Raw genomic sequence first — 26,440 nt, forward strand, 5'->3', positions numbered from 1 at the left:
GCGTCTTCCTCGGATTCCTCCGAATCATCGTCGTATTCGAGTTCTTCCACTTGTTGGAGTGAACGTAAACGTTCATCCAACTCAGCTTGGAACTCTTTTTGACGTGCTTCGGCCCACGCTTTAACCTCATCAAGAGTTTGGTAGGGGAGCCTCGTTCGTTGTTTCTCTATCTGGGTATCAGTGAATCCCAGTGAACGATTATTTACTCCACTTGCCCCGGCTTGGGTAGCTGGGGTAGTGTTCGTAAAGTTTGTGTACTCGGTATCTCCCCCAGTAGCTGGGGTTGTGATAACCGGAGTCTCTTGGTTACTCGGTTTCGGGACCGGAGTATCCTTAACCATCTTTCCAGAAGTTTTGAAAAAACTGGAGAAAAATAAAGTTCTAGCTTTATGCACGGATGGCGCCAATGAAGAAACACCAGTCGAACCCCGACAGATTACGAGTAACCTGAGGGTTAGATAGACGTTTCCCACGAGGGGTTAATTGTATTAAGGTCAATCCGTGAGCCGACCGTTAGTTACGGTTTTTGATAATCAAAAACCAAAACTAAACCGTTGAAACCTAAAACCGAGCCGTTTCTAACAGTTTGGTTCCGGTTTGAGCTTATTAAGCCTTTATAAAAATTGCATGAGGTATAAAATGAAAAGGTTATTACATAATAAACTGAATTTGTTAACTAATAAATGTGTGTGTACTGATATAGTTTGAACATAAAAATTAAAATGCAAACTTTACCTAATTGTATATGCATGTAGAATTGGTATTTTTTTAATAAACAAACTTTGTATATAGGGTTAGAACATAGAATGTTGAAACCGAAAGCAACTAATTAAAAGTTCATGGTACTTGAGCGTTTGATGAGACTGCCCAGATTTTACTAAATGTAATACAATACATATAGTTAGAGGTGCATAAATAGGGTATTATTAAAACAAGGTTCTGGGTATTGAAAAAAACCGTTTCTGCGTTTCTTTTTTGTTAACGGGCCCGTGGTATTGAAAGGACTTGTTTTCTGCAGCTTTTGGTTAACGGGCCTACAGTATTGAAAACCCGTTTCCTGCAATTTTTATGTTAGCAGGCCTGCGTTAATGAAAAATCCCGTTTTTTGCAGTTTTTTAGCGGGCCTGAATTAATGAAAAACCCCGTTTTCTACAGTTTTTTTTGTTAACGTGCCCGCAGTATTTACAAAATTGCTTCCAGGTATTTAAAAAAACCCAGATTTCGCGTATAACTCGAACCAGCTTTCGAGTCTTTAAAAACCCGAACAAAACTGCTTCCAGGTTTTAACCCAGATTTCAGGTATAACTGGAACTAGATTTCGGGTCTTTGAAAACCCGAACCAGTTTTCAGGTATTATCTGTTCTAGATCGGATATGAGTTCGGGCTCTGATTTCAGTACTGAAAGTCATACCTTAAATTTTATAGTTTTGGGATAAAAGTTATGGGATTTTTAATACAAGATTATATTGTGCACATACTAGATGGCTAAATGGTGAGAAAACTTAATAATTTAAAGCCGTCTTTGCAGCCATGGTATCACTCATTTCTTGGCTTCTCACTTTCAACCAATTTGTTGGTTATTGAGATTTGCATTTGCTAGATCTACTTATTTTTTTGGTTATAATATGCTTGATTGTGATTACATTATGGCTTTTTTTATTAGTTTGTGCTTGATTGTCATTTCTTGGCTTCTCACTTTCAATATATTGTCCTGTTCAAAATAAAACGAAAGCACAATTCAAGTTAAAAAATTGAAAAAGGGCCCCCGATATTTACTTTGCTTTGACCCCCAAAATCGCTTGCTCGCCCCGCCATAAATAAAATGCTAAATATTAAATTAAACAGGTCTAATGGCAAGCAAAAGACAATTGAATGATTATGACAAACTTAAATTATTGAGGGTTCAAGAAAACAAAGAAATGCTACGAGTAATGGGAATTAAAAACATGTCAAACTCTATGACAAGTTTAGTAGAAAGTAAAGAAACGAAGAAAAAGAAAAAGAAGGTGAACCCAACATCTTCTAGTGCGAGAGATGACGACTGGATTCCTGAAATGGGTGATGATGGCGGCGAAGATTATACAGAGGTTGCTATAAGTGTTAAAGCAGCCAAAAAGGTAATACTATTATCTATTACTTTTAGCTCTATATATTTATGTTTCTAACGAAAATGAAATTTGTTATTGAAACATCTTCCACGATATATTTCACCAATGTCCATGAAGAAAGTTGCTAATTTAGCAAAGCGAGGTCGAGTTATCGCTCCAAAGGTCATGGATTCAAATACATTAAAAAAGAATCATTCTAAGGCAACACTTACCATGGGTGAGTTAATTTCTAGTAATAAAGGGACAACACAAAGGGGGGGGGGGGGGGGGTGCTTAAACAAAATTTGGCAAAGCCTGCTTGTGTTAAACCCGGATCAAATAATGGTTTTTTTCTTGCTAACGATGATAACGTCGTTGATGATGAAGTATTTCAAGGTATCATTTTTGTGGTCTTAAGGTTCAATTAGTTATTGAGTAATAACAAAGTCAGCCATACAGCTGGTTTTCATATTTATTTACTCTTATATGCTTTTAGATGTTAATGAAGTAGATATTGAACGAACATATTTGGAGGGTGCTGGCGATGAAGGGCATATTGTGAGATCTCAAGGTACTTATACTATATAACTTTCATATTCTATCTATGGATGTTAAACTTAAATACTATTATGTTGTACAAGGAAACATGAGAATAATATGCATGTCTCCAAGTTGCATATTTTATGTTTATACTGTTAGCTTGTTATCATTTTCTCACGGTACAAACAAAGGAGGGTTCTTTCGGTATACTTGTTTAATAGAATTTATAAGCTTGGGTTACTCTATATCGTATGTGGTTCTTCGTATTTAGTTATTTGTTAATTAAATTAGCTGATTAATTGACTTAAATTTTGTGGGGTTAAATGTTTTATATCTAGCATAAAATTCCTTGTGAGTTATTCATTAGAATGAAAAATAAATCATCTATATAATCAGAACAACTAGTATAATGTGCTTAACCAGGTTGGTTTCTTTTTTTGATTATATTTATATGAAGGAACAGTGGATTATTTGCTAGGTAGATTATGTTTTATTGTATAAATACACATGATATAAAAGTTTGAATAGAATATAGATGTCATGGTCATATACTGTGATTATATGTTGAACACGCTTAGAATCGGCTCAAGCAAACCCATTTTAGTAAACCCATTAAGAGCTAGACATTTCAGTAGGATAAAAAAACTAGTTTATTTTTCTATTGTATTTTTTTGTAATTTATATTTATTGATAATGTTGTATTTAACAATGACAAGATTGTGTTGATCAAGATACCGAATATGACATGGACCTTATCGCATCTACATATAATGATGAAGAGATACAAGGGGATGATAGCCATGATGATTTGGAAGATGAGGACATTGCACTAGTTCAAGAGCAATTACACCACCCAGAATATGAAAAAGCAATAGGTTCGTTACCTACTTATACCTTGTTTTTTTGCTTGTTATTTAGTATATATATATGTTTATGTATATGTATATGTATATAATATGTACATGCGTTCAGAATCTAAAACCAAAAAAAGAGGACCAACGATGTTGCATTCTGTGCACACACAGAAAGTTGGCGAGCGAGAGGCCATTATATGTAATGAATTTGGACAGCTTGTGGGACCAGCACATGCAGTTTCACAATTCTCTTTATTTTTGGGCACAATTGCTCGTAATCATACTTATGCACCATTGACTCTTGCTTCATGGAGGAAGGTGCCACATAAAGATAAAATATGGAAGTATGTTTTGGTAAGTTTTTAATTAGGTTTATTTATTTATTTGCTATACTTAATTTTTTTTAACTAAATTATAACTTTTTAAAGGGAAAATACGACGTGCCAAATGCTGCTAAAAGTTGGGTTTTAATGACTATTGGACACTCGTATAAGGTACACAAATCCAGGTTTAAGAATAAACACTTTTATCAGTATAAGGACAACAAAACAAGATGGAAGAATAGACCTAAAAATATTCCAGAAGATGATTTCTCACAATTGATGCGGTTATGGAATAATAAAGATGAGGCGGTAATTTTTTAACCAATTTATTTATTACTGGTATTTTTTATTTAGAGTTTTCTATTAGTTGAGGTATTTATATAAATGCATATCCAGAAACGTTGTTTACGGGCTAAGGAAATACGCATGACTTAAAAGAACATGCACACAGCTGGCCAAAAAGTTTTGCTAGAATTCGTGATGAGATGGTAAGCATGTCTTTTTTTTCTCGTGATTTGTGTTTTTAATTGTTGAAGATGCTAATTTTTTTACTGATGTATGTTTTCATGAATGTAGAGAAATGAAGACCCAAACAAGGAATTACCTGGTTTAGCTAAACTATTTGAACGCACACGTAAAAGGACTGAAGGGCGTGCATATTGTGATTCATATGATGACACTGCAAGTAAAATTGTAAGTTCTTTATATTGTAGTACGTGAAGAAAAAAATAAATAAGTAAAAACGTCTTTTGTAGCCATATTAAAACTTTTTCACAAATTCTGTGAAACTAATGTTGACCCGTAGAAATCAATTTCCTTTAACCTCAAACAACAATAAAGGAAAAGAAATGGAAGAGGACCATCAAAGGAAAAAAAATGAGCTAGAAGCTACGCGGAAAGACCTTGACCGCCAACGAGCAAACTTGGAAGCTATGATGCAAAATATTATGGAAAAGCTACCTGGTGGAGCTCAAGATCGTAGAGATGAGTAGGAGGTTTTAGTTACTTTTTATAATTTTAGTTGACAACTTTATTTTGATTACGTTGTTATTTGAGATTAAACATATGGTAAATTATTACATATTATTGTCTATTATATTTATGTTATTATTATGTTGGTGTAAATGAGATACCATTGCATATTAATAGAATTTAGCATTTCAAATAGAGTTGCATTTGTGTTTAAAAAAGGTTGCATTTTTTGTTGCTAAAAATCATAAAAAAGTGTTGCGTTTGAATTAAAAAAAAGTTGCATTAAAGTGTAGCAAAGGTTGCTTTTGACATTACAAATGTTGTAGTTGTATGTTAGAAAAGTTGCATTAAAAGTAATAAAAAGTTGCATTAGAATGTCAAAAATGTTGCATATTAAAAAGGTTGCATTCGAGTAGTACATGCAACACTTTAAGAAAAAGTTGCGTTATCTAATAAAAAAGTTGCATTAGATCTAATGCAACTTCACCTAATGCAGCCCTTGATTAAAGGTTGCATTAAGCCTTATGCAACATTTTTCAGGCCTAGTGCAACTTTTTACCTATATGTTATTTTTCAGTGACATTTGCCAGCATTCTGTCACACTAAAACAAACAAATGTTATAATTTTATCTATGACATTTTGTATCATTCAGTCACACAAAATAAAAACAAAGTCACACTGTGTGACTAATGTTTAAGTGTGGCTATTGTCTATCTTTGGTGACACGTATTGTATCTGCCTAAGTTTCAACTTTAAGTGTAGCTATTGTCTATCTTTTGTCACACATAATGTTTTTACCCACTTTTAACTATAGATGTGACTAAAACCAAATTCAATTAATATATTGTAATTCTAATTAAAAAATCATTAAATTAACATGAAACCCCTAGCTAATGGAAATCCAAATCATATCATATATTGATAATAATATATATCCATACATAAGATTGTTCATCACACTAAACATTGAAGTACAATACATATTATCGATTTGTAGGCCGTCTATGTTGATCGATCATCCTTGTGTCAGATCTTCGTCCCTTAAACCAGGTTTTGATTTTTTCTCTTCTTCTTTGGTGGTGGTGACTCTGGTGGTAGCTGGAGGAACAAAACATGGATAAAAGTTAATATATATGAAACAGATAAAAACCAAAGTAGATCAAACTTACTGCATATATGATCAATGTAAACATAATTCACTGCATAATAATTCTTAGCCAAATGGAAACAAATAAACTGAATGTTCACTTCGCACATCATCAAATGAATTCACAGCCAAATGGATGCGGAATATATCAATACCGAAATAGAAAATAAATTAATTAAGCTCATTAAGTTACCTACTTATTCAAATATATGGAAACCAAAGAAGAACTGAGAGCAAAGAGGAAACCAAACCTGTAACTCGTGACATTTGATTAGTCTTTTTGGCCAGGCAACAAAGCCACCTAATGGCTGTTCAACTGTTGTAGCTTCGTCTGTTGGAATTGGTAAAAATTGTAAGGCCCCGTTACCGGTTACCCTACTTTCGTGTTGGATTTACTCATAAACGCAGTTCTAAATATCAGAGTTAATTAAAACATTTGCGGAACATTAAAAACATTCAAACCATTACATTCCATAACCATAATTCTTGTCTTATCGAGCATTCATAGTCTTTTAAAATCAAAACATAGTCTTTTACAATAAAACATCATAGCAAAATCTTCATATGCCAGCTTCGTCCAACTCTGCCATGTGTCCTCCTCAAGCTACCTGCCTCATTCTACTCACCTGCGTGCATACTAAAAGTCAGCTACGCTGAGTGAGTTCTAGTTAATCACATACTCATACAATACCTTCTTACATTTCATACTTAACATCTTAACTTTCTTTCATACACACATAAGTTCATATACTTTCATTCTTACCTTCATACTTTCTTTACATTCATAATCATACGTTTTAAAGAGCCTTTCGCCCTATAACCTCACAGATATTATAAGGGTCTGGTCCTAACATCACATATATTATAAGGGTCTGGTCCCTAACATCACATATATTATAAGGGTCTGGTCCCTAACATCACAGATATTATAAGGGTCTGGTCCCTAACATCACAGATATTATAAGGGTCTGGTCCCTCTTCGTTACCATACAACCATGCCTTTCCTTCGTTTGTTAACTTTATCGCATTCATACATATAAGCAAATACATTATACTTACCTTATACGTAACACTACAACCTGACAGTACGTGCAATATCCGAAGATCGTTCACGTACTAACAAGCAATCACTCATACATTTCACATCATTCATATAAGGCATACACTTATCACTTAGGATAAGTGTATTAACAAACATATCGAGTATGCACACAGCCCCGAAAACATAACATAGAAGTGGGGCTAGAAACTCACCTCAATGCGGTTGTATTCACCGTTTACGGTTATTCCCTTCTTGAGCTGTGCATGACTAACTGTATAATAATTACAGTATTAAGTACCGCTCTAGTCATCTCATGGCTACTTAATTAGTCTTACACGTCTAAGCTGTTTTACTTCATTAAATCATTACATGGTTAGTTAATCGTTACTCCTTTACCTTTAAAGGTATCTTTCATAAATTGCCAAACTCCAAGAGCTGTTATGTAATAATATAATTCTTTTCTAAGTCCAGGGACCATTCTGTCTTTATATTAAACTCCTAGTTCGTTACTTTGCCCTTAACGAATTGGGTAAAGAATCACCCTCTGATTCGCTAAGCTCCCATAACGAACTAGCTAACGAATCACCCTCTGATTCGCTAAGCTCTCATAACGAACTAGCTAACGAATCACCCTCTGATTCGCTAAGCTCCCATAACGAACTAGCTAACGAATCACCCTCTGATTCGCTAAGCTCCCATAACGAACTAGCTAACGAATCACCCTCTGATTCGCTAAGCTCCCATAACGAATTAGCTAAAGAATCACCCATAACGAATCACCAATAGTTCTTATCCAGACTTTGACTCAAGGGTCAAAGTCAAAATCGTCAAGAACAGCAAATGGTCAACAGATCTTAGATCTGCAATTAAACCTTCTTTTCTTAACCAAATATCACGATTTTGGTATCAAGGAAACGTCTGACCAGCGCCTACAAACCCCAACCATCAAATCGGCCTAACATCGATGTTTAAGGGGTGCGATTTAGGCATATAGGTTACGGGTTTACTTAGGTTTACAATTAACCCATCAAATGTTAACCAATTTCCATAAGATTTGTTGTTTTGGATTCGTTTATAACAAACTAACACAGATCTATGATTTCCTTAATCAAACCGAACCTATATGAACGATTTCTAAATATAAACGTACCTTAGACGAGTCGGTATTCGAACACGAGATGGTCTTTGATGTTGTTTTGGTTTGTCACAACGATCTAGCACCAACAATCTTGGGTTTCGACTTCGGATCTTGGTTCGGGTTATAGGATGGTGTGTGTGTTTTCCAAGGTGTAGGCTATGGTGTAGAGAATGGATAAAAATGGAAAGGTTTAGGGTTTAAGGGGTATTTATACTCCCTTAAGCCCATGGACCTAAGGCCCATTCCATTCCTTATTTTCCATCTTCTAAAGTCCAAGCCCACCTTCTATTAGTTTATTTATTTAAACCGACACACGACACTTTATAAAATGAACGAAATTTATTTTATTAATTCTTATCAAAAGCAGGATGTTACAAAAATGCACAAGGTTTTTCAGTTGTATCAACAGAAACTTTCAGGTCATCTTTTTGAATTGGTATGCCATGAACTTTTATGACTTTTGTTTGATCCTGATGAATGTGGACTGTACCCATTGCCACAATATCCCTCAAGCCCAGATGATACAGCTTACACTTGTACGTATTCCAAAAACATTAATGACATATATATATATATATATATATATATATATATATATATATATATAGCATCATATATAAAGTGAAAGTCAATATATATTATGTGCATTCCTTACCACCCATTCCTCAGCTTGTAATAAGATGTTTGTTGTATCAGTATTGCTAGTAATTACTTCAGATGATGTAACTAGCCTTTTGTTCTTATTTACTTTGATCTTCTTTCGCTAAAATACATTCAATCGATTAATTACTTCAGCAATTAATTACATACACTTAATTAAAGAAGTATTTGTTAAGTAATTATCATTACCTTTTCATTTTGGACAGGTTCTATATTTTTAGACATAAGAGTGATGCCTTGTCTTTCCACAACCTCCGGGGTGTCCATAGAAATGCTCTACAATATTTCAGTTAATTATAATATATTTATGGAAAATCGCATTAAAGGCATAGTATAATTAAGTCACCCAACTAGCTAGTACTTATATAATATATTCAAAAATGTTAAGGCATAGTAATTAACTTACAGCTGGTTGTGCTAGAGATGGGATATCGTTTGGCTTCGATAAAGTAATTCCCTTTTGATTCAGACAAGCCAAAAGTTTTGCAAATTGATTTTGTGTTTGTGTCATCTGTGCAGAAAGGTCTTTGAGTTGTGTATCTTTTTTCAAATTGGCCATTCTCTCATTTTCAAGTTGATCCTTCAGGTGTTCAATTATCTGTTTGTCGGCAGATCCATTTTTTGCTCGATAACCCGGCCAATACTTGCTTTTGGTCAACCCATAACCCACCCCTTTCACAAATCCACCCTTTTCCACGCCGAAAACTTTTGTGAGGGCATCCATGCCCGGTTCAAGGGCAAGGGCTCCTTGCTGTATTTGGGTTTCATTGTGTTCCTGTAAATGTCACATGAGTTAAATAAGTGAGATGTTTTTTAACAAAGTAAATATATAAATATTTATATATAAATAAATAATATATAAACCAAAAAAAGTTTGATAATTAAGTTAAACTTAATAATTACTATTTTTTCTGAAATGGCTTTCACTTCATCATTCATGAATTCCCCTTTTTTGTTTTTCCTTGCTTTCCTCCACATGAGTGCTCGGGAAGGGACTTCATCAATTGAAAGTTCATTTCCTCTTACCTTGTAATATGCACAACAAAAGTTAAGCAGCAAACACACAATCACATCAGACATGCATACAACTAGAGGTGTACAAATCGGGTTTTTTGAAAACCGGTTTCGGTTTTTAACCGAACCGGTTTTTTTGTTTAAAAAACCGTTTTTTTAACCATGACCGGTTTAAACCGGTTATAGAAGCATAAAAACCTGAACTGATACTAACCGGTTAGAACCGGTTTGTAACTGGTTTTAAAAAACCGGTTATTTAAAACCGATCCGCAGAAACCAGTTAAAAAACTGAAAATAAACTGGTCTGAGCTGCTGTCTTGTTTTAGTCTGCAGCTGCTGTTTTTGTTTTTCTTAGCCATGGTTCAATGGTTGTATATAGTTGCAGCTCAGGAACCATGAGTCCAATTTTGTAAATTAGTTTATGAACTGAAATACAAAATTGGTAGTGATTTGGGTTGGCTAGTATTCTTGAAAAAATCGGTTTTGGCCTAACTGTTTGCCACTTTGTAACGCGTTTGGTCTTTATCACTAGCATACGTTAATATAACTGTTAAAACAAATATGAAATGACTATTTTACCCTTTTACTTAAAAGCGAAAGGACATACATGAGAGACATTCGGTTGCATCAATGAAAATGTAAATAAAAAGTGAAAACATCATACGATTAAGTCTTGGAACAAACGGTTACATACATAACTGGTTAAATACGAATACCCACTACTAGTATATATTATTTTTAAGAGTTTTAGAAGATTAGAGGATGGTGTGGTTGAACCCAAACACCCACCACCCTTTTATACATATTTGGAGATGAATTATTGGCAAAAAAACAACAAAAAAAACGGCTATAACCCCGTCCCAACGGTCATATATGACCTGCTGCATTAAACCGGTTAAAAAAACCGGTTTTTTCTATCCGTTATTGGTTAACCGTTATATAACCGGTTTTTTCTTAAACCGGTTTAAGGAAAAAACGGTTATATAATCGAACCAGCAGAAAATATTAAAAACCAGTATAAAACCGTCTAACCGATTAGTAACCGAACCGGTTATAAAAAAACCGGTTTTCCATCCTAACCGGTTTCGGTTTTTTTTTCGATTTCAGTTACATAATCAGTTTTTTTGTACATCTCTACATACAACCAAAAAAAGTTTGATTAATTAAATTAAGGAAGTGAAGTTACCAGCTTATCTTTGAGATAAGTATATCCTCCTCTTCCCGGGTAATGATCATAACGGTTCTTTGCCCTGGCTTGTTTGGCTTTAATCGACAATCCCTTCCATACACAAGTTTTAAATTTTCCATTAATTAATTAATTAGAGTTTTCAAGATCATCAAAAAACAATACTTAATTAGAATAACAGATCGAGTTAATTTATAAAACCCTGAACTTCTCTGACTGTGTATATGCAACAAAGTTGTTCCAGTCATCTTGATTCACAAATGTACTATACTGTTGAGGCACCTTGCCAAGTTTCTTCGGCTTACTTAGGTTGGGTAGTATGTATCCCTCATACATTTTTCTTCTATAATTCCAGAGCAGGGTACCAAGGTGAGTCATTATCTGACGCCTACGACATGCATCAACCTCATAGAATTTCTGCAATGTATATGTTAACAAAAATCAGAAAATGAAAAACTGTAAAATTAAACTACTGCAAATTAACAAGTAATTAGAGAAGAGTTAACTGTAATTTCAACCCAAATAGCATCCTTTGTCTCTTTAGGCACACTCTTCCACGACATAAACCTTAAACTCACATTGTATCGTACTCGATCTCCCAAATAACTTACGATTTCTGATTTATATTCACCTGGAAACTTATCTTGTTCATCAAAAGTAATTATTCGTTTTCTTCCACCAGAGTGTACGTAGTCTCTGCCTATCCTTGGTAACCTAGTCAAGGCCACGCTTCTTTGAATTCAGGTGATGGTCACTCGCATCTTCTAAATCGTGGTCCCTATCTTCTAAATCGTGGTCCTCTTCTGTATAGGATGCTGCATCGCTATCATCTTCTGAAGAACAACCACTACCTACATGAGTATCATTATCCTTGTTGATGATTTGCTGCGTTTCCGACGCCAAGTCTTTATCATTCATCATCGTTGAATTTTGCAAGGAATTTAATGCAACTGTAAACAAAAAAAACATATTAAATACGGAACTAAATGCAATGGTAAGACATTCGTTATCCCAAAGAAACATATTAAATACCCAATTTTATGCAACTGACTGTGGATGGTGATGAAACGATGGTGATGAATTGGGGAATTGAACTGGAAAGGAGAGATGAGACCTAATATTAAATTTTCATTTTCATATTTGGTGGGGGAAATATTTGGTGGAGAAAATTTTCTGAAATTTTTCATTAAATTTGGTGGGAAATATTTTCAAATATGAAAAAAAAATAAAACATAATCAAAATAACTAATTTGTAGTTTAGAAATATCCAAATTTCTCACAATTACAAACACACACGGTTAATCACAACATATTTTGTACTTTATGCACAATATATAATGTTAAACACACATTAAGCCATACGACAATCACAACATGATTAGTTGCTATTAAAGGATAATCTATATCATATTCAGATTAGTATGTCATTAAGAATAATCTGTCATATTCTCATAAGCATGATTTGGTGGAGAAAAAAAGGTTAATTTGGTAACCTGGGTAGTTAATCGGAGAGTTCAATCAAAGGACAATAATTGGAAAGCTTCTATATGCTGCCCACTAAACATTCATCTTCGACATCAGGATCTACAAACATTCAATAAACTGTCAATACATGCTTAAACCAAATGTTAACATGGACTTGACATCGACGAATTGTGAATACAAATAGAATACCTTGAGAAATCGTAGAGAGATGATAGCCTAAAGGTTGTATGTTCATCGATTTGGTATGATTCGAATAGCGATTCGCATTGAGGCACATTTAAATCGAGTATAAGTTAAATCGGAAACCTATCAGTCAAACAAACCTGGTGTCAGTTATAAACGGGAACAAACGAACTTTCTATCAGTCGACCCTAATCAATTGACAATGACAAATCAACTATGTATCAGATTAGCTCTTAAAAAAAGTAAATCGATTAACATTATGAACACAATAAGCATACTCGTATAGTGAAAATCATGAAAGAAAACCCTAATTCATGGCTGGAGAAGAGACAACTGAGTATTCCCAAATCGAAGAGATATGACGATTGAGTGTTCATCGATTGCAATGCTAAGATTGTCATCGTGGAATATAGAGCCGAGAAATCAACCCTAATTTTGAAAAGGGTGTCCTCCAGATAACGAATTTTGTAAAACTGTGACCATAATATTTCTAATAGGTGACTAATTGACACTAGACCTTTAGTAACACAAAACAATATTCGTGACCATAGGTATTAGCTTTTAGACACATCATCAAATAAAAACAATGACGGTTCCTCGTATTTAGTCACACAGAAGAAGTTTAACCATGACAATAATAAACTACTGTATGGTCACACGTAGTAACTCATGTAAGTGACCAAATCCAAAACCATTCGGTCACATTAATAAAAAAAACTACAATGACGGTTGGTAACAACTAGCCACACACATCCAGTGTGGATATGTTACCTGTGTTTTTGGTCACATGAATAAAAAATCAATCAATACCATAGCAGTTGGTAACATTTGGTCACTATTTTTTTCAGTGTGGCTAGCAACTGTCACATTATTTTATTGAAGTGTGGCTAAAATGTGAGTTTATGGTCACGTTCTTTTTGAAAACATGACCAAAGGTATCGTAACGGGCTTTTATTGTCACACGAAATTGAAGTGTGTGTCTAAAAGATGTGTTTATGGTCACGTTTATTAAGAAAGCGTGACTAAAGTCCTCGTAACTGGGCTGTTTCGTCACACGAATGCTCAAATGTGTGGCTGAAACTAAGATTAGTCACATATTTTTTCAAAACTATGACAAGGCGGTTTTTGAAAAAGTGTGACTATAGCCCAGATCTGACATAGTGAACACTATGTTAATTTGATACGGGCCTTCATAAGACGGCGCCAATTTGCCTTATGCATGCGCTCTTGATGCCTCGTTGTTGCGAAGAACGTAATCTCCGGCGTTGAACTCACATATCTTTACTTTGGTGTTATAATACTTTTGCAGCTGGCGCTTGTAATTTTGTTCTCGTATTGCGGCCAACTCTCGACGTTCTTCGAGAAGCATTAAGTCTAACCGCCTTTCCGCATCACTGTCATTATGTAATGTGAATCTTGGAGAAGGAACGCCGACTTCGGCGGGGATCATTGCTTTAGTACCATACGTTAGGTTGAATGACGTTTCTGCATTACTTGTGTTTTTGTGCGTTCTTATGGCCCATAGTACATGAGGTAGTTGATCGACCCATCCTGATTTGTGGTTTGCCAACCTTTTCTTGATTCCGCCTATAATTGTTCTGTTGGCGCGTTCCACCTCGCCATTCCCTTGTGGATGAGCAACAGAGGTGAATGTCTGCGTGACATTGAGCTCTTTTAACCATTTTTGGGTATGTTGGTTAGCAAACTGCGTTCCATTGTCGCTGACCAAATTCATGGGTAATCCAAAACGACAAATTATGAATTCCCAAATAAACTTTTTGATGCCGGTTGCGTTGATTGTTGCGACCGGCTTTGCTTCGATCCACTTTGTAAAGTAATCGATCGCCACAATCAAAAATTTCACCCGGCCCGGCGCCTCTGGAAATGGTCCAGTTATATCAATCGCCCATTTCTGGAATGGCCAAGAAGCTGTTACCAGTATCATGGCATTTTTCGGGCGCAGAGTGTTTGGCGCGTGGCGTTGACAAGCGCTGCATTTTCTCAATTCTTTCTCGGCGTCAACATGCATCCCTGGCCAATAATATCCTGTATTCATGATTTTTGCGACCACCATTCTTGGTCCTGGGTGTACGCCACATATTCCCTCATGAACTTCTCTAAACAGATAATTTGCGTCTTGCGGGTCCACGCATCTGAGAAGTGGACCCAAGTACGATCGCCTATAGAGAATGTCTCCTTGGATTGTGTAATTAAATGCTTTGTGGCGGATCTTCCGCACTTCTGCTTTCTTTTCTGGCAAAGTACCTCTTGCGAGGTAGTTGATGATTGGTGTCATCCAACTGTTTTCTGCTTCTTAACAAACGAGAATTTCTTTGTTCATTATTGAAGGTGTTGCTAGGACTTCGATGCGGACGTCTTTCGCTAGGTGTTCAAAACCAACGGCTGCAAGTTTTCTTAAGGCGTCATCCTGTTTGTTCTCACTTCTCTTGATGTGTTTCACCTTGCATGTGGCAAAAGTTGCCATTAGCGTTTTAGCTTGCGCTATGTAAGATGCCATCTTATCGTCTTTTGCATCGTACGATCCTTCAATTTGATTTGCCACTAACATGGAATCCACATGTGCTTCCAAGTGGTGTGCCCCTAGTTTTTTAGCGATTCTCAACCCTGCCAACAATGCTTCGTACTCCGCCTCAGTGTTTGTACTTTTGAACTCTAGGCGTAATGCGTACGTGAAGTGTTTCCCTTCTGGGTTGGTTATCTTTAGGCCCGCTCCAGCGCCTTCATCGTTGGAAGCTCTGTCTGTGAACATCTTCCAGACTTCATCTTTCGTTTGATCTACAGGGGTTTCGATCTCTCTTTTACATTCTTCCTCCTTTTCTGGAGGGATTTCTGCGATGAAGTCGGCCAAAACCTGGCCCTTGATTGTTGGCCTTGGTTTATATTCGATGGCGTGTTCTCCCAATTCTATTGCCCATTTTTCGAGCCTTCCAGACAATTCTGGCTTGCTTAGCACATTTTGTAAGCGAAATTTGGTGAGAACATGTATCGGATGGCCTTGGAAGTATCTTCTCAATCATCGCGTTGTCTGGACTAAGGATAGGACTAACTTTTCCAATGTGGAGTATCTTGTTTCTGCGTCTGCCAGGGTGCGGCTTATGTAATAAATGGGCGTTTGAACACCATTTCTTTCCACCATCAAGACTGCGCTGACTGTTCTTTCTGATGCTGCTAAGTACACTATTAACGGTTCCCTAACTTTAGGGGCTGTAAGTGTTGGTAATTCTTCTAAGTGTGACTTAATTTCTTGGAACACCGTTTCTGCTTCTTCCGTCCATCGGAATTGAGATTTCTTGAGGCAGTTTCTCAAGGTTGAGATGAACGGGAATGATCTTTCCGCATGACTAGATAAAAATCTATTCAATGCGACCAATCGGCCGTTAAGCGTTTGCACTTGTTTGACCGATTTTGGCGACGGCATTTTCTGCACGGCTTCCAATTTTTCTGGGTTGGCTTTGAAGCTACCATTCGTCACGATTACTCCCAGGAATTTTCCTTCCTCCATGCCAAATGAGCATTTTCCTGGGTTAAGCTTCATGCTAATTGACCTTAGAGTTCCGAAGGTCTCCTCGATATCCTTTAACATGGCTCCTTCCATCTTGCTTTTGATGACCAAATTGTCCATGTAGACTTCCAAATTTCTTCCAATCTGAGGTTTGAATTCTATGTCCATCAGCCTTTGGTAAGTAGACTCGGCATTCTTGAGGCCAAATGGCATCATTTTTTAACAATATGTTCCGCTTTTCGTTCTGAACGCCGTTTTGTCTTGGTCTTTTGCCGCCATGTGGATCTGGTGATACCCTTTGTACGCGTCTAAAAAGCATTTGAACTGAAAGGATACTAGTGCGTCAACTTTAAGGTCGATCTCTGGCAGTGGATAACAATCTTTTGGACAGGCTTTGTTGAGATCTTTGAAGTCTATACACATGCGCCATTGGCCATTTGCCTTGGGTACCATTACTGGGTTGGCTACCCATGTTTGGTACTGGATTTCTCTGATTATACCCGCATCAATCAATTGCTGAACTTGTTCATCACAGGCTTTTGCCTGTTCCGGTCCCATCTTTCTTCGCTTCTGTACCACCGGAATGAAGGTTGGGTTAACCTTTAACTCGTGTTCCGCTTTTCTTCTCTGGACCCCCGTCATATCCGCCGGAGTCTAGGCGAAGACATCAATGTTCTTGACCAACAGGCTTTTGAGTGCCGCCCGTGCTTCCTCGGAGATGGTTGGTCCAATGGTTATGCTTTGTTATGGGAATTTTTTGTTGAGTATCCATTTTTCCACTTCTTTGGTTTTACCGAGTTTAAGCGTCTTTTGTGGCGGTGTTTTTCTCTCCACCATGTTACACTCTCTGTTGGCGTGGATCATTGCTATCCCGGTCGGGGTTGGTACCCCTAGTATCCCATGTGCTGTTGACGGGGTAGCGTTGAAATCACCAATGGCTTCTCTTCCCAAGATTATATCATATTGTGAGTGGGGGGTCTCCATTACTAGGAAGTCGACGTCTTCCGTTCGTGAATGGAGCCCATTACTTAGCTCAACTGGGAATGTCAGCTGCCCCAGCGGGTATGCAATACTTTGGTTGAACCCCGTGATTGGAGCGTTAACTGTTGTCAACCGACGTTTGTCTTCTTCGTCTACCAGATCGAAACACTGGCGATACATGATGTTGGACGTTGCCCCCGTGTCAACAAAGAAACGCGGCGTCCTGTAGTTACCGAACACGGCTGTGATCACTAAGGGTGCTTTCTTGTTCGCCCCTCCTCTTACTCTTGGGAAAATGACTTGTTCTTCTTTCCATGGCGCCCATTCTGTTTTTCTTTTCTTGTTTTGAGCATTGCTTAAGATCATATTGGCGTGTAGATCTTTGATCTTCTTTTCCGGTTTTCCACCATCTCTTGGGGGTGGGCGTCTGTACTTTCCTCGTATGTTTCTGACAAGGTGATCCAATTTGCCATTTTTGACGCATTCTTCGATCGCGTCTTTTAAATTGATACACTGGTTTGTCGAATGGCCATGTTTCTCATGAAAGTCGCAATAACTTTTCATATCTGTGCCCGGCCCCTGTTTAACTGGTGTCGGTTTCTTCAGTTGGATCCCTTCGTTGTACATTATATGGGCTGGACTTTTTGTCAGCGGAGTCCACCAGGATGCGTTCGTTTGGGGCATACTCGATTGACCTTTTTGTCTTGTTTTGGATGGATCGAATGTGGGTTCTCTATCGCTTTTCAACCTTGACCATACGGAGGACATTCTTTTGCCCTGGCGGGCCCTATTAATGTCGTTTCTGGCGTCATTCTTTGCCAGTTCTTTTCCCAAACTTTTTCCCATTTGCGCGTACCTTTTGGCCGCGATCATAACATCGTCCCATCACTGTGGCATGCCATCTCTACCCGTAAGGTTATGTATAATATCGTCACACTTTACGTTTTGGAGAAAGGCTGCCCGCAGAAGTTCTTCATTTACGCCGATGTTCAGGCCTTCTTGGTTAAATATTGTGATGAAATCTTCAAGCGTTTCGTTATCTTTTCTAACGACATTCAAAATGTCCGCTGGGTCACTGATGTGTCGCAGTTGCTCGCTAAACTGTTGAGTGAACTTTTTGCTAGGTCTTTCCAGCTTGTAATTTGGCCATTTGGCAACCTTTCAAACCATGCTCTCGCGGCTCCCACTAGGGTTAGCGTAAAGATGTGGTACCATAACGGCATGGTCCACCCTGATACTAACCCCGCAGCTGTGAAGGTTTGCAAGTGATCGTCTGGATCTGAGATACCGTCATATTGGCCCACCGTTGGCGGGATTTTGGGATTTTCTGGTAGCTCAGCTTCGGCTATTCTTGCAACAAACTTTGATTTTCCCGCTGATGTTGTTGGCCGATATGGTTTGGAAAAATCAACCGCCGCTTCTGGGTGGTATTTTACTAATTTCTTGGCGTCTGGTCCTTTCCAGCTTTCTTCATAGTCGGGGTCGTCTAGGCGTGAGTCTGCCTTTAGGTTCGACCGCTGAGACTAATCTCCTGCTTTGCTGTTTTGCTTAGCAACAGGTGTTTTGGCGAATGGTGTTTTCGCACGAGCCGGTGTTAAGTTTTCTTCAGATTCCTCTTCTTCGTTTCTACTAGAAGCTGTATCAAACAGTGATCTAGTTTTCACAACGGACGCCATTTTTTCTTGTACTTTGTCTCTTAGTTTTTGTTGTTCCGCCTCGAGCCATGCCATGATGTCTGGTGGCATGGTTGCTTTGGAACGTGTTTTCGTTTTTTGTTTATCCGTGACGGTAGGGTGAACAGTGGAGGCATTTAGAAGACCTCCGCCTGTATCCTCTACGTCCAGATTTTCAGTGTTTCCTTCTAGGTTGGATTTTTGGCCAACCTCCTTCGGTGTAGTCTTGCCACTCATCTGAGTCAAGAAATGAGTGAGTTACTGTTCTAGCTATATGCACGGATGGCGCCAATGAAGAAACACGAATCCACCCCTCAAGGTCTAACACGTTAGTCCGTTGGTAATGGTTAAGTATTCTACACGAGGGGTTATAAAACCTTCTTGGCGCAGACAAGTGTAACCTGCAAAACAGAACACCGTGAGCTCGTTACGAGGAATGGGGGGATTCTCTCGTAACCATCCTCCGGCGTGAGAATCAGTACTTGATATGATGTATAATTTGATAGTGATAGTAGGAGAAAGTATATCCTTTACCATTTGGAGGTTTACTGGTATTTATAGCCGGAGGAGAGAGAGTGTGACCAACCACCTTGTCAGGTATTCCACCAATAATATTCTCCATTCGTGCGGTCATGGTGGTTGGTGGAAGTTGGTGGGCATCATGGCCTTTTGACAAGGACGTGGTTGTACTGTTTGTACCGTCCTTTATGTGTTGTCCAATCCCCATTGGTTTGGTGTTTATCCCTATGTGGGTGACTATCTTTTTGTCCCATGCTGGTGGGACCTTTGTATTACCATTCCCGAGGTGCCAGGAAAAGTTATATTGGACTACACTCTTCGCGCCATGCACTGCGTTAGTGATTTCCTGGCGCACAGTGTTCCGCCCAGCGTATGTAGTTATTGTTATTCTTTGTCACATGGTGGGTTTCATACCCTACCTCTACAGCCACCAACAACTTGCACAGCTCAACCGTGTGAAACCCTTAAGCGCCTTCAAGTTATCTCCAGTTTCGGGAAAAAGCTCACTGTTGGTGCATGTTTTGTAACAGATGATCTTTTGTGTTTGTTAGAATTGAGAGCAACGGTCAAAGGGGAGTCTGTTGGTGCATTTTGTGACCATCGCTGTGCAATTCTGACCAGCGGAGATGCCATAGGCGAAGTTAGAACAACTTCGCCTACAGGCCCAAGCCCAAGCCCGCGAAGTTGGTTATCTATATATATGTGTGTCTTGTTTAGGGTTTTGTATCCAGAAAGTTAGAGTGTTTTGTGTTTCTGTTCAATTGTCTAGAGAGAAACAGAGAGGTAGATTCGTGTGGGACGGCCCGATTGCACTGTGATCTTCAAAACACTCTAACTTTCTGGATACAAAACCCTAAACAAGACACGCATATATATAGATAACCAACTTTGCGGGCTTGGGCTTGGGCCTGTAGGCGAAGTTGTTCTAACTTCGCCTATGGCGAAGTTGTTATAACTTCTCCTAAGGTGAAGTTGTTCTAACTTCGCCTATGGCATCTCCGCTGGTCAGAATTGCATAGCGACGGTCACAAAATGCACCAACACTCACCCTCTCACAGACCCACCGGTGGTAAAACCGGACGCCCTAAAGATCAAACCGGAAATCACAAAGATCCCGGTCTTCCATCATTGATAGAATTAATGTGCAAATTCTGTGAATTACTAGAAAAAAATGGTGTAATACATCATGATTTTTGTAGTGTAATTGTTCATGTCTAACTATATTATTATACATTATGATTTTTTCAAATGACACCATTCTAGGATTTCCACATAGAATGTTATGTATATGTCATGTAAACAGTTTCCTATTTTATCAAGGCAATCAATTATGTTAAATCTGGAAATCCCAACAAAGAAGTTATAGAAATATTCTAGATGAATGAGTACATATAGGGTATGTTTGGCAAAACTAGCTGCTAGCTGTAGCTAGAAGCTAGTGGCTTGAAGTTGGTAGCTGTAGCTTTTAGATGTTTGACAGAGTAGTTGGAGCTTTTAATAAAATGTATAAAATTACTAAAGTGAGCATAACTAATAACAATAATAGTAAATGTATTTATTTTAGAAGGTTATTTAAGCAAATTAAAATACTAAAAGCTTGTAACTCTTTATTAACACTACTAGTAGAATCTTTAAGCTTAAAATAATTTCTCTTAACCTAAAATTTTCAAGCTCCTTGAACCAAATAAGGTTTTTAATCGAGTATGAGTTATTTCTTAAAAGTTTAAAACTAGAAGCTTCTAAAAGCTCCTAGAAGCTTAATGCCAAACATACCCTAAATATCATGATCTTAACATTTCTTCTAACCACAAAGTCACTATCCAATGTTGTATGGTTATTAGAGATCTATGAACTGTAAAATTTTGTTTATCATCATTTATATCTTATTATTCCATTAGACATGTTATTACATATATATATTATTAAATTAAACCTTTTTATTATATTTTTTTAACCACATGTGTATCACATGGTCTCTATCGTAAAACATAAGTAATTGCTTTACTTTCTATAACTAGAGTCATTAGACTTCAATGATATAACTGTAGTTATACTAAGGCCATGTGTACTGGGCGAGGGTTGTGGGCGATTTGGGGCGAGGAAGGGCGCAAACACCGCCCCCCCCCCAGCGATTTGGGGCGGGGGCGGGGAAAACTTGTTGCCGGAGTGTGTTGAATAATAATAATATTATATTAATATTACCGTTACAACGGTAATATTTAAAAAAAAAATATTTAATTTAAACAATATATATATAAACATGCACCATTCTTCTTCATTTTATATCCATTTTATACACAAATCATACCCAAATACTTACAAAAAATTAACAAAATGAATCCTAGAAACAACCCGAACCAACCGAACTACCAATTCCCTGGTTTCGGTCAAGCGTATGGTTCGCAATCAAGCCAACCGAACCAACCGAACTACCAATTCCCTGGTTTCGGTTAAACTTATGGTTCGCAATCGAGCCAACCAAGCTATCCGTATCAATTTTCCGACGCGAACCTAAACATGTACGCCAACTATCTCAGCCCCCAAAACACAATGTCGGCGTTCGGTTCTACACCACCGGAGTCGGTGCCGGAGACACAAACGTCACGGGCCTCCGGTTCAAGCCAAAAGCCGACCCGTAAACACAAAAAAACAACCGGGGGAGCCGATGGCGCAACGTGATCCATACAAGCATTGGAGCGAGGAGGAGGAGGTGGCCCTCGCAAGGGCTTGGGTCGTCATTTCGGAGGATCCCGACGTCGGTAAGTTTTTTAATATTAAGTATTTATTAAAAATGTATTTAGTGCTATTAAAATGTATACTAATTGTGACAAATAATTTTAATTTGTAGCTAACTTTCAAGTCACCGGAGTGTTTTGGAAGAAAGTCTTTGAAGCTTGGCTCGCGATAACCAATAAACCTGAAGACTACAGGGGAAATGAAGCGGTTCAAGCCCACTGGAAGGTGCTTAACGCCGATTGTCAAAAATTTTCCGGGATAATTAATCGGTTGCAGGGGCCCGGCTGGCGTAGCGGGCATAACGACGGCGACATTATAACTCAAGCCTTGAGCGACTTTCGAGCTCAGGGCCAAACTGTTGAGCGGCCCGGGAAACCGTTCAAGTATTTGAATTGTTGGAAAAAACTACGCGGTTGCGCGAAATGGGGCGGGGCACCAACCGTTCCCGTCGCCCGACGAGCCGGCTCATCCCGACAATCAAAAAGGTCGAAGACATCGTCGTCAACAAATCCGAGCACACCAAACACACCCTCCGATACTCGTAGCTTCTTCCTGGACGACACGGTTAATTTAGTCGACGATTTTAATATACCCGACGACGATGAGGTAGAGGAGTTGCCTCGACCACGCGAGAGATCGAGGAAAATAAGGGGGAAGGTTCGTCGTCAACACGATTCAATACGGAGCCCGTTGAAATAAACGAGTTGGTCGGTCGTTTGGAAATAAATGCCTCCATAATTGGAAACGACCTTCAAGCATCCAACAAACAACAAGAAAAGCTGAACCAGACGTTGGAATTACGTCAAATGAAAGACGACTACGAATCCCTCAAAGCGGAGGGGTTTCACGAGGATGCCGCATTATTGTTTCAACGACGACGTGAAAAAATGCGCGAATATTACGGATATTAGTTTCTTTTTTTTAGTTATGTTTTTTTTTTAAATTTTTTTTAGTTATGTTTTTTTATATTTTTATTTATGTATTTTTTTTGTATTTCTTTTTAATTTTAATGCTTTTTTTTAATTATTTTAATAAATTGGTTTTTATTTAATTAGTTTAATTATAAAAAAGAAAATAATAAAAAAAGACACTGTGGGCCCAACTAGGGGTGTAAGCGAACCAAGCTGCTCGCAAGCTACTCGAACTCGACTCAGCTAAAAGCTCGAAATAAATATAGTTAGCCCAATGCAAGGCTCAACATCAAATAGCGATTTTAATTAACATACAGCTAATCGAGCTCGAGCTTGGAAAAAAGACTCGTTTGGTTATCGAGCCCGAGCTCGAGCTCTTAATATAAAGATCGATTGGGCTCGCGAGCTTTGTCGAGCCTGGCAACATGTTAATATATACCTGTGTATATCCAGCCCAAAATAAGTAGGAAGTAGCCTAGCCCATTTTGTTTAAGTAAATTATTACCCCTTTTAAGCCGCCTCTAACATTTAACCCTAGTTTCTTTACAGTTTTACAGAGGCAACTAACAGACGATTCACTATCATCATCAACGGTTATCGTCTAATTCGTCTCTTCATAAATTCACAGGTATTTCTCATCTTCAATTCCTTATGTTTATCCTAAAAGGCAAAATGTATATTTATTCTTTTTCAATCAAGTTTCGTATTATTGCAGTATAGAAATTTCATCACTTTATTTGAATTTTGAATTCCTTGGTTGTTACGTTATACAATAATACATATATGGACTTTAATTATGCCATTAAAAATTGCTTACAACAAATAAAACCCTAATGACAATTTACTTAAATGTATGAAACTATGGATGTTATTAACCCAGACATATATTTAAAGTGATTGGTTTCTGTGGGTTATTTATCTTAATCGTTTTTATAGTTATATACACAGGTTTATTAGTTTTTGTTAAATGTTCATGCATTAATTTGCTTGTACTTTTTGATGTTTTAGCTGTATGTTAATTAAAATCGCAGGCGAAATAAATATAGTTAGCCCAATGCAAGGCTCAACATCAAATAGCGGGCAACAAGGAGATGAGCAACAATCATCAGATTACATTAATGTTGACAATGAGGGAAATCCAAATGAAACAAATGATGAAAATACAAATGAACCAGCGACTCAAGAACACGAAAATACTGAAAATGTGAGTGATGGTAACAATGATGACTTGGAGCTAAAGGGTAAACGAAAAAAGAGCTCTGTTGTGTGGGATGACTTTGAGGAATTGACTCTAAAAAATGGAACACAAAAGGTTAAATGTCTTCATTGCCACCAACTTTTAGCAAGACAAAAAAGCAAGTCCACCACAACTTATAAACGACACATGGATAGTTGTACGAAACGCAAACAATACTTGAGAACTCAACAATTGCTAAATTTTCAACCAGTCAATGTAGACATGGAATACAACAAGTCTCCTCCATTGATTCCACTCGATGGGAAATATGATGCCAATAAGATGAGGGAATCTATGGCTAATTGGGTATTGGCAACTGAGCAACCATTTTCAATCGTGGAAGATGACATGTTTGTATACATGATGAAAACAGCAAATCCGATGTTTGAGAGGATTAGCAGGGCAACGTTAAAGTCAGATTGCTTTAAGGTCTATGAACATGAGAAAAAAAAGTTGAAAGCTCTCATAAGTAATGCTTCAAATATTAGTTTAACAACTGATTGTTGGAAGTCATCTCATCAAAAAATTGAGTATATGGTCATCACTGGACATTTCATTGATCAAAACTGGAGGTATGATTAAAGCCCTTTTACTTTATTTTTTTTATCATATTATATCTTTTGAATAAATTATTTACTGCATTTGAAATTTGTAATTATATAACACAGATTGCTAAAACGTGTGCTGAGTTTTGTTCATGTTCCTCCTCGTACTGGGCTTGATATTGCCGATGGCATTTATAAATGTCTAAAGGAGTGGGAAATTGAGCGGAAGGTCTTTTCTATTTCAGTGGATAATGCCTCGTACAATGACAGAGCTGTGAGTACTTTAAAAACAAACTTTTCTAGAGTGAAGAAACTTCCTTGTGGTGGAAGGTTATTTCATGTTAGGTGTTGTGCGCATATACTTAACTTGTTGGTCAAAGATGGTCTTTCTAGGATTGAGAATGTAATTGAAAATGTTCGTGAAGCTGTAAAATATATAAATCATTCGGAGGCAAGGCGTCAGTCATTTTCTAATGTTGCACATCAACTTCAAGTGCGTGATAGAAGGTTATTGGTTGATGTTCCAACAAGATGGAATTCCACATACGATATGTTGTCATTGGCTATCAAGTTTAAAGACGTTTTTCCAAGGTATATGTTAGTTTACTTTATTATTTATTTTTTATGTTGTTAGATTTTGTTAAATTATATCTTACGTATTTTTACTAACTTTTAATTATGTTATTATTAGATATGCAGATTATGAACCGCATTTCAAACATTTACCCACCAAGCAAGATTGGGAAAATGTAGCAAGTGTTTGTGAAGTCTTGAAGGTTTTTAAGGTGTGCACGGATATCGTATCAGGAAGTGATTATCCAACTGCAAATTTGTATCTTATAGAAGTATACAAGATTAAAGAAGCAATAGACAAAGGTATATTATCTGAAAGTAAGTTCATTCGTGATATGACAACAAAGATGAAGGAAAAGTTTGACAAGTATTGGGGTGAATGCCACCTACTAATGGCCATAGCTGCAGTTTTAGATCCTAGGTTGAAAAGGCGGATAATTGAATTCTGTTATTCAAACATATATCCGGCAGACGAAGCTTCAAAAAATATTCAAGATGTTTTAAACGCACTTGAACTTATGTACGATGAGTATTTGGAGATGCATGATGCGTCAATAAAGGAAAGTGCAAGCTATAAAAGTGGATCTTCCAGAGGGGGCACTAGTTCAGGCGCAAATGAAGTCTCACATGGTTCAGGATGGGATGCATTTGGAGAATATATAAAAAAATCAGAGGTGAATACACCAAGTAAATCTGAACTAACAATGTATTTGGAAGGTGTACTTCAAGGCAATGAAGGAAGGAATTTTAATGTCTTAGATTGGCGGAACATTCACAAGCTAAAGTATCGTGTTTTATCAAAGATGGCAATAGATGTACTTGCGGTTCCAATTTCCACTGTTGCATCTGAATCGACATTTAGCGCCGGGGGAAGAGTTATAGATCCATATCGATCAACATTGACGCCTAATACTGTCGAAATGTTGATATGTGGAGGGGATTGGATTAGGCAAATTTATGGAATAAAGAAGAAACTTAAGGTTCTGCTCTTATAAAACCTTGAAAAAATATTATAAATTGACATTTCATTGTTTTAATATATTGAATTTGTTTATGTAGAAAGAGGAGGTACCGAATGAGGTTTTACTACCTAGTGGGAAACAAAGCTAA

The 26,440-nt window shown here is 37.4% G+C and overlaps 1 protein-coding gene across 1 annotated transcript; it reads left to right on the forward strand.

The window, feature by feature from the left end:
- The first annotated feature begins 24,029 nt into the window (after positions 1–24,029).
- LOC143540506 (zinc finger BED domain-containing protein RICESLEEPER 2-like) lies at positions 24,030–26,440 on the forward strand. The gene is made up of 4 exons (XM_077033548.1): positions 24,030–24,784; positions 24,881–25,348; positions 25,449–26,310; positions 26,390–26,440. Exons 1-4 carry the CDS (start codon positions 24,030–24,032, stop codon positions 26,438–26,440), a joined length of 2,136 nt encoding a protein of 711 aa, XP_076889663.1.

This window comes from Bidens hawaiensis, unplaced genomic scaffold, assembly GCF_021521415.1.
Source record: "Bidens hawaiensis isolate Kalapana, Puna unplaced genomic scaffold, B.hawaiensis_p1.1 tig00012269_1, whole genome shotgun sequence".
Taxonomy (NCBI): domain Eukaryota; kingdom Viridiplantae; phylum Streptophyta; class Magnoliopsida; order Asterales; family Asteraceae; genus Bidens; species Bidens hawaiensis.